The sequence below is a fragment of the Apium graveolens genome, chromosome 7, assembly GCF_009905375.1.
Source record: "Apium graveolens cultivar Ventura chromosome 7, ASM990537v1, whole genome shotgun sequence".
NCBI lineage: Eukaryota > Viridiplantae > Streptophyta > Magnoliopsida > Apiales > Apiaceae > Apium > Apium graveolens.
In genome coordinates, this window is record NC_133653.1 from 10,385,759 (window position 1) to 10,403,209 (window position 17,451).

General features: G+C 33.6%; 2 protein-coding genes across 3 annotated transcripts; one reads left to right on the forward strand and one right to left on the reverse strand.

Annotated features, from left to right (window-relative positions):
- Positions 1 to 7,394: 7,394 nt before the first annotated feature.
- LOC141671154 (uncharacterized) lies at positions 7,395 to 13,789 on the forward strand. Its single transcript, XM_074477286.1, has 11 exons — positions 7,395 to 7,545; positions 7,696 to 7,896; positions 8,469 to 8,548; positions 8,638 to 8,715; positions 9,442 to 9,554; positions 9,640 to 9,705; positions 9,961 to 10,062; positions 10,179 to 10,719; positions 11,412 to 11,617; positions 11,716 to 11,879; positions 13,212 to 13,789. Exons 2-11 carry the CDS (start codon positions 7,772 to 7,774, stop codon positions 13,345 to 13,347), a joined length of 1,611 nt encoding a protein of 536 aa, XP_074333387.1. The 5' UTR covers positions 7,395 to 7,545; positions 7,696 to 7,771; the 3' UTR covers positions 13,348 to 13,789.
- Positions 13,790 to 13,967: 178 nt separating this feature from the next.
- Positions 13,968 to 17,059, reverse strand: LOC141671155 (auxin-responsive protein IAA26-like). Of its 2 annotated transcripts, none has more exons than XR_012554974.1 (5): positions 16,552 to 17,059; positions 14,930 to 15,198; positions 14,631 to 14,830; positions 14,434 to 14,499; positions 13,968 to 14,223 (listed from the first exon to the last, which is right to left on the reverse strand). XR_012554974.1 is itself a non-coding variant. In XM_074477287.1 (5 exons), the coding sequence occupies exons 1-5, from the start codon at positions 16,845 to 16,847 to the stop codon at positions 14,217 to 14,219; spliced, it is 783 nt and encodes a 260-aa protein (XP_074333388.1). In that variant the 5' UTR covers positions 16,848 to 17,055; the 3' UTR covers positions 13,968 to 14,216. The 2 variants fall into 2 exon arrangements, 1 of the variants encoding a protein (XP_074333388.1); XM_074477287.1 differs by having other exon boundaries at positions 14,686 to 14,830; positions 16,552 to 17,055.
- Between the last annotated feature and the right edge of the window lie 392 nt (positions 17,060 to 17,451).

The window sequence follows — 17,451 nt, forward strand, 5'->3', positions numbered from 1 at the left end:
TCGGGAGTTAATGGCTGAATTGGGATATGAAAAGAGTCTGACGAAACTTGGACAATTGAAACGGGCTAATATCAGAAGAGAATGGAGTTTCTTCTTCGATTGCATCACCAAGGCCTTTGGCAACAAGTGTTCAAATTTTGATGCCATCCCAATTCTAAGTCAGCACATCGGGTATGCTATTATCCATCAAACTCATTTTGATTTTGCAACTGGGATAATTGGTTTAATTGGGGATAGGATGACAGAGGATCGAGATGTTGTTTATTTTGCTAGATTCTGTCAACTTATTTATACGTATTGTACTGCTGAACCCCAGTTAGTCAGCACTCAAACCCCACCTTTTAAGGTTGCAAAAAGGTACTTTAACGACCTGATAAATGCTGACACAAAGAAATCAATGGTGAGACAATTACAGATTCCTCAGTCTGTGAAACAGATTCTGGTAAATGCTGATCCAGCTACTTACAAATCTGTTTACTCAAATGTTCAACCAACTCACCATAACCAAAATCCATCAACCTCAGTCCCTACCTCTCATTCTACTCAACCTACCCTCAGAACTTATCTCAAATCCTATCTCTCCACTTCACAGAATGCTCAACCTTCTTCTTCAGCACCTACTGTGAAGCCTACATCCTCTAAGCCAAAGAGAACAAAGACTGTTCCTCATACATCTCAGAAGAAGCGGAGGATTACTTTGAGAGATGAATCAGATTCTGAGGATCAGATTCCATCTTCAGAACCTATGATAGATGAAGCTGAGAAGGCAACTTCTCAGAAGGATTCTGCAATTGGGGGTTCTAGGCTTCTCAAGAGGCTTAGACGTATGACGGTTCCTGCAACTCCCAAGGAATCCACATCAACAAGGAAGTACAAGAAACAGAGGGCACAGAGGCCAGTTTCAGATGATGAGGAGGAAGCAGCTAAGGAAGGGGATCAGGAATCTCTGATCTCACAAGACAAGGAATTTGCTCCAGTCACTTCTTCTCCGTCAACTCAATCTCCGGAACCTGTATCTGACAAGGCTAATTCACCTTCTATATCTCTTGTTGATCCAGGCACAAGTGCTGAAATTGATATTCAGAACTTGGTTGTGCCTGAAATACTTTTGTTAGAAGCTCCAACAACAAATAATCCTTCCACAACACCTGTTACTGATGCTGTTCAAACTCCTGAGTTATCACTATCACCTTCTCTGCATCAAGATGATGATCAATTTTTAGGTGAGCATCAGGATATGGCTGTTGATCAGAACTTACTATCCGATCAGCAATTAGAGGATGTTGAAGCCTCCATTGCTACTCACACAGTTGTCTTATCAGAAGATACTGATTCTTTAAGTTCTGATGCTGCAAATGTTGGAGATACTGGTGAAGCTGCTACAACTGTAGATGCTGATGCAGCAGGTCCTTCAGGACATACTCCTCCATTGACTCTTCCTAAGTCTGAACTGCTAAAGGAGTTTGTTATCAGGGATGCACCAGTACCTTGGAGTGAAACTCCTGCAGGTCAGGAGTGGACTAAGGAATGGAACTCAGTTTCATGTGTTCCAAATGCTTTACATCTTGCTGAGCATTTGACTAAAGCTGATGAAATGTTAAATTCTGATGATTTTAAAACCCAGCTTAGAGTCACTGCATTGAGTACTAAACATCTACAAGGTCTTCATTCCAATACTCATGCAGAGCTACACAAGATTCAGGAGAACTTTATTAAACAGGAACAAGTTTGGAAACTTGATAAGAAAAAGTTCTTCCAACCTACCATTGACAGGGTTGCTTATATTGAGAAAACTCAAGAGAAGCAACAAGCTCAGATTGATCAAATTCTGACAAATCAAGCTTCTCAGCAATCGTAACTTACTGAAATCCAGACCTCAGTGGAACTACTTATCTCTCTTTTATTACCTGCTGATGCCAAAAAGGGGGAGAAGGTAATTAAGTCCAAATGCAAAACCAACAAGTCACTGCAAGGAAAGGATGATGGAAAAGATGACCAAGGAAACTCTGGAATGGGTAGTGGTCATAGTCAAGGTAGAAGGTTTACATCAAGACAAGCTAGTCACAGAACAAGTTCTGATACTGGGAAAAGAATAAGCTCTGCTGCTGGTAAAAGGATAAGTTCTGATGAACTTCTAGATCTTGATGAGGAAATGTCAAGACAGTTATTTCTTCAAGAAAATCCAGGGATGGACTTGGAAAGTTTAAAGGAAGAAGAAGCCAGACTTAAATCAGAGAAAGTCACATCTAAATCTGAAGCTTCTGGTAAAAAGTTACTTCCAAAACCTAAAGGCATTGTGATCAAAGAAAGGATACATACTGAAGAAACTTTGGCTAGATCACAACCACAGATAGATCCAAGATCCAAGGGTAAAGAAAAGGTTGGTGAACCTATCAAGCCTTATGTACCTCCTGAGGAAGAAGAAATTACTGATGGAAAAGATAATCTTGCTCTGACTTCAAGAAAAGTTCTTAAAACAACCTCTGACATGGCTCAAGTTGTTCAGAGTCAAGAAATTGTAAGTTCTGATATTCAGAAGAAGCAAGTAACCTCTGACAGTGCTCAAGTTAACTTGATATCAGAAAATAAATCTAAAACACTCCTACCAGGATTCACTAAAGCAAAACAGACTCAATCTTTGAAGACTACTTCAAGTGTTTTTGAAGCAAGAGTAGTTACTGGAAAGGAAGCTAGAGATAAAACTGGATTGGGAAGTGCTGATGAAAGAAGAGTACACAACACTACTGATGATCCAACTTCCTTGTGTGAACCAGGTATTGGAGCAACTCCTGAAAGATTGAATCAACTAGAATCTGTACAGATGGTTTACCATACCTACTTGAAAGAATACATCATGTTGTATTTCATGACAGATGGTAGGGTTTATCATATAAGACAAAATGCCATTCCGTTGAAGTATTTTGAAGAATTGGAGCATGTATTGTTCTTACTTCAAGTGGATGACAGAATAACAGAGACTGCTGCAAACTACTTAAAGGAACAGATTCAGAGACAGAAAAGACTTTATTCTGTTAAGTCTGACAGCAGATATGTTCCAAAGTACAGAAATCACAATGGTGATATTGTTGATATGAAGCCTAATACTGCACAGATCAGAACATATCTTGGTATTAAGGGGCTTGAATTCAATCTAGAGTCTAATAAAGCTTATGTCATAAGACTAGATCGGGAGTTGAGAAAAGCAAAGATTAATGATCTCAGAGCTGCAATATTTCAAACTGGTGAAGATACTGCAGAGCTTAAAGATGTCAAACGGAGAATGATTGATGAACTCAGATATGCTGAGAAATGTTTGTTGAAGAATTATCTCAGAACAACTCCTGACATCAGAGAGATCAGAAAATGATGAAGCCAAGTCGAAGATCTACAACTGCTTAAATTCTGATATTTATACAGATTGAAGTTGTTATCAGAAGTTGAATTGGTAAAAACTTTAAGGACTGTAAGTTGTAGTTATCTTGTCTATTTCTCATGCATTTGTACTTAATGTTTTTGACATCATCAAATATCTGTTAAACTTGTATATTTTGTTAATTTACAAGTTGGGGGAGATTGTTAGATATATTTGATAATGTCATGGCTAATATGTTTTATGTTTAGATTTCAGATCTTATTTGAACAGAACAAATCAGTACTTAACTGATCAGTACTTATACTGGAAGTCAGAACTTAAGGGATATCAGTACTTATGTTATCAGGAGATAGATATCAGAACTTAAGTGCTGAAGGACGATCAGATAAGGACAGTAGCTGATTAAAGTTAAGAAGATCAAGATAAACATAAGAAGAGATATGCATGAAGAAGGAATTCCGTGAAGAATGGAATACTTGGAATAGAAGATATCTGATTGATATATTTTAGGAAGCAGAATTATATTCCATATCAATTAGCGAATATCTTGTAACTGTGTAGTATATAAACACAGAAATAGAGTTTACACTATATGTGTTATCATTATCGAGAATATTATTTAGTATAACTCTAGCAGCTCTCGTGATATTTTGTTCATCACTGAGAGATAACAGTTCCAGATTGTAACAGAGTTTATTGTTTAAATAAAGTTTGTTTTCTGTTACATAAGTTATTGAAGTTTGATTTGATTGTGATAAACACTGTATTCACCCCCTCTACAGTGAAAGTGTGACCTAACAATATTTTTTTTCAAAATATTGAATTTTATAATTTTTCAAGTTTCTTATACACACACACACACACACACATATATATATATATATCTACAAATATCACTATTTTAATAAATATCTTGCAAATCTCATACATTTGACAAGTTAAACATTGCAGAACATATGATTTTATATAACATGATCAGTTTGAAGAACATACGTATTCACGTTATAGAACACATAAATATTCAACTTGCCGAAATATAACAACATAACACAAGTTTATATCTTGTAGTTTATTATTTTAGTTTTTAAATTATTGGAAACATAAAACCTGAACCATTAGATTGGATTGTAATATAAAGTTAGGATTTTGGACTCCCGAACTCTACAAAAAATAGAGATTTTATGTATATGATTACTTATAATAACCATATCAAACTGAATAATATAAAATTTAGGATTTGTCTCACAAATATTTGAAATTAAATATATCTTTAATTAATAATGCAATAAATAAACTATTTTTTTTATGAAGAAGCATCAAATGTCTTTCCATTTTTCAAATAACATGTTAATGACAATTATTAATTTTACTTTGTAGTTGTAGTTTTTTTTTTCTAAAGCGAATGAAAAAATAGAATTTAGGAGCACATTCACCATCATTGAATAATATTTTAAACCTAATTTTTTTAAAGTAAAACATTAATAAATAGATCGATTTAATATATTTTCGTAGTTCTAACGGAACTTGTGACATCTCATGTCAAATTTTGAATATATTTAAATATTGGGTCAAGTTCCAGATGTAATAATGTAAAACCAGTCAGTTAGTAATTTTGATACTTAATATTAATTGACTTGATTGTATAAAGAACTCAAAAATATTAATTTTTATTAATATAAGATATTATAAAGTTTATCCTTATTGGTAATATATTCTCGTCGAGTTCGTAATTTAAATATATTAAACCTTGATAGTGATGATGTATTTTTGGCTGGGTCATGTAGTCAAATTTCGATTATTTTTTCAAAATGGGTAAAATTCTGATTTTGAAGCTAGTAATTTTGATACAAATTATCAATTGACTTGATTCTATAAAGACCTCAAAGATATTCATTTTTACCGACATAAGATATCACAAAACCTTTCTTTGTTGGTAAGATTTTATAGTCAAACTCGTAATTTAAATTAAACCTACGTAGTGACGTGGTATTTACGGGCAGATCATTTAGTTAAATTTCGAGTATTTTTTGAAAAATGGGTCAAGTTCTAATTTTGAATTTGAAATAAATCGAATACGCTAATTATAAATTATCTAAATATGTAGTAGACGTATATATTATTTATAAAAGTGTATCTATTTTTAACATATAAATAAATTAATTATATGTAGATATTATTTTTTATTAAAAAATATATATTAAAAATATATGAGACGTACTTTTCAAATTAAAAATTGTTTAATAAATGAGGGAATGATTCGTTTATGTACTCCGCTTAACTTTATATCTCAAATTCAATTATTCAAAACTAACTCTAAATATATATTAATAATCATGTTTAAAGTTAAATAAATTGTTGCTATTTACGACACTCACATATTATGTTTATGATGAAAAACTTAAGTAACAGTGTGGTGCAGTGGTAAGATGATGTGCTTGTGAATGTAAAGACTCGAGTTCAAGACTCGAGTTCAATTTCTCCAATTAAAAACAAAAATAACAGGGAACATGACTAATTACACCACTACTAATTAAACACCTTCTGGCCAATACAAATAACAATTAATTAATCAATTAAATCAACATGCATTAAACAATAACCTAACACAATATATAAACACATAAACAAATAATATAATAATTTGATAACACTTACCTGAATTTAGAGCCTGATATAGGTATGTAAAAATGTGTACAAGTAGTTATAAACCTGAAAATAAAATGACTAATATTAGTATACAATATAAATAATAATCATCTTAAATTACATAATTAAATTTTAAATAAACCTCCTCAAGATGTACACTTCTCTGAAAGTTTTGGCCGACCTTCACAGTGCACTCTAGTTAGCTCTTCTTTGACCTTCTTGCACATGTAGATCCAAAGCTTCATTTCTGCTTCATTTCTTATGCACCAACTCTTCTACAACTATTTTTCAATTTTGTTAGGTGTCGCTCTAAGATGAGTTTTTGTGTGAAAGCACTAACAAAGTGACTCTGTAAGTAGCTCAACAAACTATGAAACTCTTATCACCCATTTTGACTCGTATTCAAATTTAAAACAACTAAAAGATAGGTTACAAAATTCAAATTTTTAACAGCCAATTATCTATATAAAACATTATCCATAATTTTGAATTCTAAAATCAATTAATAAAATATTTACTAAATTATTGCATCAACAATGTACCAAATAAAATATGGGGTATTATAATGTAAATATTAATATTAATCAAACTAACAAAATAATTGTTAAATTAAACTATTTTGAATTTTTTTATTACAAATATGTATTATACTTTTTAATTTAAAAATATGTATTATAGTGTTGAAAATTTATAAGTTCCATATTAGTATTAGTAGTATAGTGGTTGTTTACTACCTACTTTTTTTGTTAACTTTTTAAATAAACTTACAAAATTGTTAATGGGCCATATAAGGTTAAAAATAATAAAAATATAAAAATATTTTTGTGTACGAGAGATTCAAGCGGGTTAGGTGTTTAACGTGTTTTTCACTTTTTTAGGCTTAGAAAATATCAAAATGTTGTTTATAATTTGAAAAATACGGGAAATCGTGTTTTCTATATTTCCAGTTTTTTGTTTTGAAAATTTTGTATTTGAACGTGTTTTTAGTTTTTCCAATTTTCTTAGAAAAATTTTCTGAAAACATGCCCTTAGTTCTTGAAGCTATATAAAATTACTTCGCATTTTCAAATTTAAAAATGACAAGTCGGTTGAATAATACAAATTAAACGAATTGAATGCAATGCCATAATTAGATAATTTTTGCTTAATAAATGAGATAAAATTAATTATTCCGAGTCTCAAATCTTAAACTAAGCACTGAATCAGATACTGATCATTGGTTCTGATATCTCAATGTCAAAATCCAATTTTTTTTTCTTAAAAAATATTTACCAAAATCAAATATCTTAAAATGCCGATTTATTTTATTTTATATATAAGTTAAAAAATGACAATTAAATATGGCCGAATTAATCAAATTTACTCGTCCGTCTTTTTGTTGTGTCTATCCCCAAATGTTCACAAAAGTTAAAATCATTTTACACTTCGTTCCAAAAATTTCACAGCAAAACCCTCAATCGGAGCTCAAATTAGTCGCCGGAACATCAAATTCGCCGGTAACAAAGTCAATTCCGACAAAGATTCAGGTCAGCAACACCTCTGTTACGCTTTTTAATTATAATTCCACAAATTTGACCTAATTTCATCGTTTATATAAATAATTACCATCAATCTGTGCTATACCTACATGTTTTGTGTGTAATTTGAAGATGCTAATTTGTGAACGTTGCTATTAGGTGATTGAAGAGGGGGGGGGGGAGGGAGGGAGAGAGAGAGAGAGAGAGAGAGAGAGAGAGAGAGAGGGAGAGGAGTATGGATAACGATTTAGCTCTGGAGAGAGAAAGGCACCAAATGGAGGAAATTAGGGGGCTCGAGTACGAGGAATTGCTGGTCGAAGAAGTCGATGGAAATGAATCTTCGGACGACGATGAGGCCAAGTAATTATGCCTTTTTATACTCATTTATTGAAATGTTTTTATCATTTCTTAGTTTTATGTTTCATATTAGTTGTTTATTGGATTGTAAACTGTTTTTCGTATTGGCAATATTGTAGTGCGTAGTCAGGGCGAAAAATGATTTATTGTGTGATTGTGTTGCATCGGTTTAAATTGCATCGGTTTAAAATATATCCGTACAATTGACTGATAGTTATGTAAGTGTGTATTCTTCTTATAAGGCCAGAAAATGCCAGTAGTTTTGTGGTAAATGCTGTAGAACACTTAGTATTTGGTGCACAATTATCTAGTTCAATTTTAAGGCCCATAACGTTCATTAAGAATACAATAGTTTGATGTCTTCAAATTTTAGAAGATTGAATAACATCGTGCTTTGTTGTCAACAACGATTCAAGACAGCCCAACATAGAGTATTTTCGAGTTGCGCCTTGCAAGAAACTTATGGTTGTCTTGTATTGTGCACTGTTTGTGTTACTCTCCTTCTATGAAAATACAGTGAATTAATCACTTTTAGAAAATATAGTTACACAGTTGTGTTGCCTTTTGCTTTCCAGTGACCGTTATAGAGGGGCCTCTGTTTCCGCTGAATTTGCATTCGACCCTTGTCTGGCTTCTCTACATACCTACCTCGGTGGTATGCTACCTTGCTGACTCATTTTTCTAGTATATGTTATGAGATTTCAGTTTTTAGTAATCTTGTTCTTTTTGATGTATATTGGGCAGAGGTTGAAGATACTCGTAGTAGGATGGCTTTCTTAGATGGTGGTGCCCTACTTAACCTCCCACTCTTTTATCTAGAAGGTATGTAGAGCCTATGTATCACTTTTTGGTAAGGTTAGTTTAGTTTAATGCGTTTTCAGCTAAAAGTATATAGGCTTGAAGATGTAATATCAGCTGCCTTTACGTTATCCTTGTCAGGTCCCTGATTTTGAGTCGACTTTATTATTTATTGTTATATTTTGCTTAAATGTGATGATCCATGTTTAGTAACTACAATGCTGTGTTACCTTGGATCAAATGGAATGGGTAAGAACTGAGAATGGAATAAGATTTGTACTCTTACTTGGGGGAGTTTGAGCGAGATGTTTATAAATTTTATTCCTTCATTCCTTTCCAAACAATTTAAACTAGAATTCTAACCAACATGTTTTGGAAGGAAAGTTCAATTCTCCTTCATCATTTTCCTTACCATAATTCACTACTCTCTTTAATTTTTTATTCTTCTTTTGCTATAATTTTGCATTTCATTCCTTCTTCATCCAATTCTCACGAAGTGAACACAACCTAAATGAAATACAGTGTACCTGGCTTTACCGAGTGCTTGAAGCCTTGAACAAATAAATTGTACATTCTACAACTAATTTTTCCGAACGTAATATCTTAGTGATTAAGCATGGTTAATTGTTATATAACTTTATGAAGATTCTTTTTCTGCTTGTTGCTTGTAAAGAATTAATGTTTCATGTGTTTAAATTGGGCCAGTGTTTTTTACTTATTTATATTAAGTTTTCATCTCAACTAACACAGGTGTAGTTCTGTTCCCGGAAGCCACCCTTCCTTTACGAGTTATCCAACCAAATTTTGTAGCTGCTCTGCAAAGAGCTCTAAAACAAGCTGATGCTCCCTATACCCTGGGCGTGGTATGTAAAGTATATTCACTTCTACTTACTTTTGGTGACTTGAATTTACGCTTTCAGTGCTTATTTGAAATGTGGATGTGTTCAGGTTCGAGTTTATCGAGATACTGATGATGGGATATTAAGGTTTGCAACCACGGGAACAACAGCAGAGGTAGGACTACATATTCTTTTTTCTCTAGAGTATCTAATGTAAATAGATATGAGAATGATATGAATTACCAAGGGGTATTAATTTACCCCCCTAGAAGGAATGAGTTTCCCATTTCATACAACCCAATTGCTAATTCGAACACCAACACATCGGATGGGATTGTGGTTCCAATTCATGTTAACCTCATTGTAACCTCATTTTATTTAGTTCCTTCAACAAATATTGAATAACTTAATTGTATTGCCAATTTGTCAGATAAGGCAACTCAGGCGGTTAGATGATGGTTCATTGAATGTTGTAACTCGTGGTCAACAACGGTTTCGTTTAAGACGCCGATGGGTTGATGTTGAAGGAGCTGTAAGATATATTTTCTCTATGTTTTTCTGGTTTGATTTTGATTTCTTTGGATTACTAGAAGGAAATTCTGTTAAATGTCTTCTTCTCGTCAAACTTGTGCTGTTTACAATTTTTAGCCATGTGGAGAGATCCAAATAATCGAAGAAGATTCCCCAGTAAGGACACCAAGGGATGCAGTTGGGCGTTTGTCAACAGTGAGGAACTTGCACACTAGTCGCGGGTTTGGAGCTAGACGGCGTAGACATGGAAATGAAGGTGGTGATTCAGATACAATGTCAGAGGATAGTTTCTCAAGTGAACTTCCCTCAAGTGAAAGGAGATTGAGTGAATCGGCTCTTGCTTCGTCTTATTGTAGTTCTGATACCAATGATGCGTCTACAAGTGGGGAGGATGAGAACTTGGGGTCTGAGTCGGATCTCCGGTCAGTGGGATCTCATCTAGCCAACTCTACTGGCTCAATTCATTTGGATGATAGCAATAAGGGTAGAAATGCTAGTTTGGAGACTGGGACAGAGGTCGCGTCAGATCGAAAAATTCATCGAAATGTAGGGTGCAGAAAGCATTCAGTAAGCAGGCTGAGGGAAGTTCCAAGTGCATTCTGGCCCAGTTGGGTTTACCGTATGTATGACTCGTATCACCTTGCTCAACAGGTGGCAGGTAATTTCACTTGTCATACTTGTGTTTACACTGATGAATTTTGGAAGTTATAGAGTGTTTGGAGGGCTATTTCCATCCTGCCAGTTCAACATCAAACTAAAGTTAAAAACCAACAGTTTATAATTTATTCGGGACAAGTGATAATCTTTTTTTATTTACCTTATCGTTTCACTTACAGATGGTTATGCTAACTATTGCTTTTTTAATACTATGTTATACTATTTTTGTTAAACTGTATTAAAAGCGACAGATATGACTGACTTGATCTCTTAATAGTACATACCATGTATGGTCTCTTAAGCATACATGACATGCTGACCGCTTTCTTCTTCCTTTTAACATTTGTTAAATTAAAAAAAGCTGCTAACTGAATAATGCAGACATATTTGTTTGTGAATATATGGACTGGTCAGTAAGCGATGAGTCTTTTTGTGTTATTTTCTTAAATTTAAATTATCATTGCGTTTAAGGGCTTTCATAAATTTCTTCAAGTATAGGTTGGCCGGGATCGGGATCCACTAGCACACTGTAGACATGGAGAATATGACATATATAATATATGAGCACTCTTCTAATATCGTAACATTGACAAAGAAAATGATAGTTAAGGATAGTTGAACCCATTAATGCGCTAATAATTGATGTTTGATTTGACTTGTAGAAGTTGATAGTTCTCCCCTAATTTTTTTCAGATTTGTGGAACAAGATTGTTAAGGCACCAAACATGGATGGACTTGTGAGGAAACCTGGCCTTCTGTCATTTCACATTGCCAGCAAATTGCCAGTGTCTGAATCTACAAGGCAAGAGCTTCTGGAGATAGATGGGGTGTCCTATAGGTTGCGCCGAGAAATTGAGTTACTTGAGAGCTTTGATCGTGTTCGATGCAAAAATTGTCAGGTTAGCAGTGTTTTGGCATTACCATAATACTCTCTTATGTAGCTCGTAATTTGTTCTTATAAATATATTACTTATAATTTTTTACTTACTGCAAGCAGACGGTGATTGCAAAGCGAAGAGATATGCTGGTAATGTCTACTGATGGTCCTCTTGGTGCTTATGTGAATCCCCATGGGTTTGTCCACGAAGTAATGACTCTCTTGGAAGCAAAGGACTTGGTTCTTGTTGGACATCCAGTAAAAAAATACAGCTGGTTTCCTGGGTATGACTCTTACCTTTACCATCTTATGTAACTTGTTGCAGAGTTCAATGGAACTGCCACTTCCAACAAACTATCAATATTAACTTATGATTGCTAAACCTATTTTTCATATTACCCTACTCTGTCCCTACTAGGGTGAATGCTTGAAGTGTTTTTCAGCTAACGCTAACTCGGAAATGGATAATCTGCTTTAGTACATACCTTTTCTGCTACTATTTAAGTTATGAACAAGTTGTTGTACTTTATTCTATTTTTAAGCTGTGCTGAAGCACCTTCAATTCTTCATGTCTTTTTCTTTCTTGATACCATTGTTTATGGGGCTGTTTTAGGCTGCGACCTCATGCTATGGGACATACTAGGGACTTTGTATTAACATGTAAGTACCCTAAGGTTTTAGGATAGCAGGTGGTAACTTCACATAGTGCTGAGGTCCTGAGTTCGAACCTCCAAAGGGGGTACAGGTACGCTAAGTTATGAAAGATATGCATAATAATTAAATTAGTCCTCCAAACACCTAAGGGTTTTAGACTTTCAGGAGAGATGGTAATTTAACAACATTCTACTCTATTTCCTTTCTGTTCACGTATCTAAAAATTGTAAAAATGAAGCATTTTTTCAAATAGGAGTTTCTGGAAAATTGGTATACTTTGCAAGTCAGGTTTGCTATAGCCTATAAGCTAAAGCCTGCCACCCGGCCCCCTCTTCCCAGTATAGTGTATGTATATTTTAACAAATTATACCTCCACCTATCTGTTTTGATGTTTCTGAGAACTGTTTCAGCACGAGTTTATAAAGATAATCTTTAAAACAAATAAATTTTGTGAAAAATCATTTGAAAGTAGAAATATAGTGGTTCAGATCATGTAAATTGCTATAAGTAAATATTGCAAATTCAGTGTTGTTTTGGAAGTAGAAATATACTGGTTCAGATCAAGTAAAATGCTAGAAGTAAATATTGCAAGTGTTGTCTGTGTGTTCATGATGCCCCTCTTTATTATGCAATATTAGTAATTTGAGAAGTTTGTAACAAATTATTTTATCTATCATATTCATTCGGACTAGCTTAGTTTTTTAATGAAATCATCATAATCTGGACTAGTATTAGATCACAGCAATAATCATTAGGCTTATATGACTTGTTTTTGTAACTTCTTCAAGAGTTAGTTGATTCATTGTGAAATTGTGAACGGCTTTGCTCACATGGTGCTAAATCACGTGTAATCCTGTCAGTCCTTCAAACAAAGAATCTTAAATATATAGAATGTCATATCATTTTAAGCTTCTTCCCATATGATTCTGTGGAGTTCTTTGCTGATACGATTTATGTTATAGGTATGCATGGACAATTACTTATTGTGCCACTTGTGAAACCCAAATGGGTTGGCTATTTACTGCTACAAGTAAAGCCTTGAAGCCACGCTCCTTTTGGGGAATTCGGAGCTCCCAAGTTGCTGATGACATGAGCTGAAGTAAAATTATTCATGTGATCCTGCCATAATATCAGATCAACAGTAATAGCTACTCTCCGTGATGCAACAAACAGTCTTGTTTGTAAAGAGTGTAATGTGCTTCCAGCCCTTTTGTTTACTAGTGTTGACTGTTAATTAGATTTATTTTATATTTTTATCCTATATTAAGGTGGATAGGAGGATGACTTTTTAAGTCCATTACCCATGCTTGTAAGATCAAAAATATGCCCATGCTTGTAAGATCAAAAATATTCTCGCCCGAAATAGTTGATGCAATTTCGAATTCAAATGCCCAAGCAACAAGTGCTAGCTGGACCTACGGATGGTTATATAGTATAAATGTTAAGACATACAGAAATGTATGCAAGTATTTGTTGCATGATCAACATTCATCTCAACTCTGAAGTTACATTTCGTGCAGTAATTAAATCTATTTATATTTTTTCTCGAATATTTATTGGAATGCGGGCTTTACAAAAACAGGTTTAGGGATAGGGTCCGAGTTCAGATTGTACAGTTAAGAGACCTTCAGAGTTCATATACATACTCTGTATCCATCTGAATCCAACTGAGAATGAACAATACACATTTCTAGAATAATATTATCACACTGTATACATAATCTCTCAAAAATCAGTAGTCATACTTTAACATAGTATTTTTCACAAACAATACATTTTACCTATTCATTTTCCTCGAGTTGCTTTATCATTGATGGAAAAATTGGAAAACAATCAATTACTATAATTGTTATACTTATTAAACTGGAGTAGATAGCCAGGCATCAAGCTGGGAGTGATCTTACAGCTTATTATATCCACATGTCCCTCTTCATTCTTGAATCAACGAAAGCCCCACGGCCTTGTTCTTAGAATCTGCAAAAAAAAAGTCATATTTATGATTAATGAAGAAGGGTGCAAGAAGGCTACGATGTTTTGTAGAACAACACAGGCCGTCGAAAATTCCTCGTGTACTCGAAAGTGGTCGATTGTAGAAATGTATATAGAAACTAATACAGATGCAGTGAAAGAATAGCGTAAAGGAAATTGAAGAAGAAAGGAGCTGTCCGAATACTACTAACTTACTTTTTAAGGTAGGAAGATGAGATCTCTTTCAACACTCGCAGCCTCTTTGCCGAAGATATAAACATACTGCAGAAATCATCGTAAAATGTCAAATAAAATGTTATTGTCACAGTGTCATTATGCCGTATTGTCGTGCATACGCATAAACCAAACCAAACCAAACCAAACCTACTCGGGGTCGTCCTATGCAAACTTACAGGCACGAGTGTATGAACTTATGTGTGTATGTGAAAACCCAGATAAGGTGCTTACTCCCAAGGAACATCACCAACAAGCATCCTGTCTCCTTCGCTATCCTCGTACACAAGGGTATAGTCACCCCTTCCATCTAATAATCCTGTTATCGTTTTCGTCTTCTCCATCTTTTCCTTTTCAGAACTCCAGATTTCTCCTTGAGCTATATATTTAAAAAAGAATAAACAAAACTGTACATCAACTTGTGAATATTACGCACAAACACAAACATACAACATAAGTGCGAGTACACAAAATGTACCTGCTAAAAGTCCTCTAAAGAGTTGATCCACAGCAGAGGAAAGGTTATGATAATCAGTAAAGGATTTGAGATCAACTTTTCTTCCAATAGGAACTCCATCCATTTTTATTTTCACAAATAAACTATCCTCGATTATTTCAGATTTTTCGCCTTTCTTTCCATCGTTCTTAGATGACTCTGTCTCTAACTTGCTACAAACATTGCTGCTCGAAAGATTTCTTCTTGATGACCGGACTGGAGGCCACCCCACAATTGGACGTACGTCAATCCTGCATATGATTTATATGTAAATAAATCATGTACGAGCAATTTATATGTACAATACAATTATGCTCGATGAGAATGAATAAGATAGAATATGTCTTATGTTATACAAAAAAGTAATTACAATGGTCGAATGGTAATATATTTTAAAAACAATTATAGAGATAAATTAATATATTTTAATAATTTTGATTAGTTCGAGTTATTGAGTGATCATGAAAGAAAGGCGCGTAAAACAATCAATGAAATAATATAATTATAGAGATGTAAAGAGCAAGTCCAACAATTTGCTAGTAACTTCCTTATAAATATTATAAAATAATAACTTTTAGTAAGTTAGAACATGTTTTTATATTTCAACTCCAACAATGATCTCTAAATCCATTCCTTATTATTATTATAATAATAAATTTGAAAAAGATATGAATAAAAAATGGAAGAAAAAGAAAGACTAAAGTGGAAGAAAGAGTGAGAAATTAATATTTTATTAATAAAAATGATATAAGGGATGATTAAGTATCCCTTAAAGATAAGGTATAAAGATAATATATTAGTGATTTAAGTAACTACTAATATACCGTTGGAGTACAAATTTAAGCCAAATTGTTTATATTTGAACTTAAGAGCCCATTTAAGGTAACGGTTGGACTTGCTCTAATGACTAATTAATTTTTGAGTCCTAATAATCACTTATCCAAAGTGATAAACGTAATAAGCATATGTCTACATGAACCTTTTTATTAACCCAAAGTGGCTATACCTGTATTAAGATGTGTGTGAGTATCTTAATGTCACCAGGATAGCAAAACTGGCGATCTATATCCGATATAGATACATTTCCAAGTATCCGACACTGACAATATTTTAAAAAATATGCATATTTTTTCTTGAAATAGGTGTTTAAGTCCGAGTGTTCATATTGGAACGTCGAGTGTTTAATATGTATAAAACAATGAAGAGTACGAGTAACATAACTTGCAATTACAACGGAAAGTAATGATTAAAGAATTCTTTTAATATGATGTGAATGTTTTTTAGCACGAATCCTTGAAGGACGAATGTTAAAGCTAGATAGGTTACAAAGTGACCCTTTAGAAACAGCACAAAAGATACTTTTTTTAATATAGTAATTTAGATACCTAAATATTCTCTTTACTAGAAAGTATGACTCCGATCAAAGTCATAAAATGCTAACATGATAAAAGGGCATGCATGATACTGCAAGTCTGCAATATCCTTCAATTCTTGGAAAAAAGATCTACTCTTAATCAAGTAAACTAGATACACTGATGAAAAATAATCGTATGACAAACAATTAGAAGAAGAGAACAAAGGAATATGAATATATATAAGCACACCTCTTAGAGCTGTTGGGAAGGCCAACATTAACAGATGAATTAGGAGTTGCATATTCCCTTTTCTGCAATCCTGCTTGATATTCTTCACCATTGTTCGTTAACCAGTTTCTGTCTTGGCCTTTTTCCTCGATTATCGTGTCGAGAAACTCCCTTTTAGTTCCGGAAGCAGGTAAAGTGTTGTTTTTAACGTTGCTGTATGATTTAGGAGAAATGTAATGAAGAGAAATAAGAGGTTTGTTTTCTCCGGGAGGAGCCAGTTTGAGCTCTAGGCTTTTATCCAGAAAATATCTTTCCATCCCTCTGCAACTTAATTTTAAGTTAAAAATTAGGAAGGGCTTTCAAGATATTTGATAGACGAAAGATGCGTTTTTGTACTAAATGGTATTGGAGGAGGAGAAAGACTGTGAGTATCTGATAGAGTGCTAGCTAGCTAGTCAGTTGAACACGCTTTTATAACTCTTTGCATTTTCTTTGTTGCATTGTATTTATAAAATACATATGTCGTATGCGGGTGTATTTTGTGTAACACTATGACACGTCTAGGGGTTTAAGGATCCATATATATGCTATCTATGCTATACTATTATAAGTAGAACACCCTCTATTTGGTAGTCGGTTACTCGGTGCAGTTGTTTGGTACGACAAATAACAACTATCAGATCTAAAGTCAGATAGATAAAATATTATTATATTAATATTTAAACTGCTCTCATAGATTCAGGGTTCGAATCCCGTCAACAGCTTATTATATTTAAACTTTTATATATTTTATTTTAACTACGGGTTCATGGCTCGAGTCCGGTGAACAACATATAATATTATATTATTTATTTTCAGTCAAGTCTCAAATTATCACAAAACATTTATTATTATAATTTATTATGTTTTTCAATTTATTTT

Bases quoted from the DNA above. Each gene is read 5' to 3' on its own strand.
- LOC141671154 (XM_074477286.1), top strand. From the start codon at position 7,772: ATGGATAACGATTTAGCTCTGGAGAGAGAAAGGCACCAAATGGAGGAA. The intron at 7,897-8,468 runs GTAATTATGCCT...TTTGCTTTCCAG, and splicing joins TCGGACGACGATGAGGCCAA to TGACCGTTATAGAGGGGCCT. The intron at 11,880-13,211 runs GTATGACTCTTA...TTTATGTTATAG, and splicing joins AAATACAGCTGGTTTCCTGG to GTATGCATGGACAATTACTT.
- LOC141671155 (XM_074477287.1), bottom strand. From the start codon at position 16,847: ATGGAAAGATATTTTCTGGATAAAAGCCTAGAGCTCAAACTGGCTCCT. The intron at 15,199-16,551 runs GTGTGCTTATAT...AATCATATGCAG, and splicing joins CTTCCCAACAGCTCTAAGAG to GATTGACGTACGTCCAATTG. The intron at 14,831-14,929 runs GTACATTTTGTG...TTAAATATATAG, and splicing joins CTTTAGAGGACTTTTAGCAG to CTCAAGGAGAAATCTGGAGT.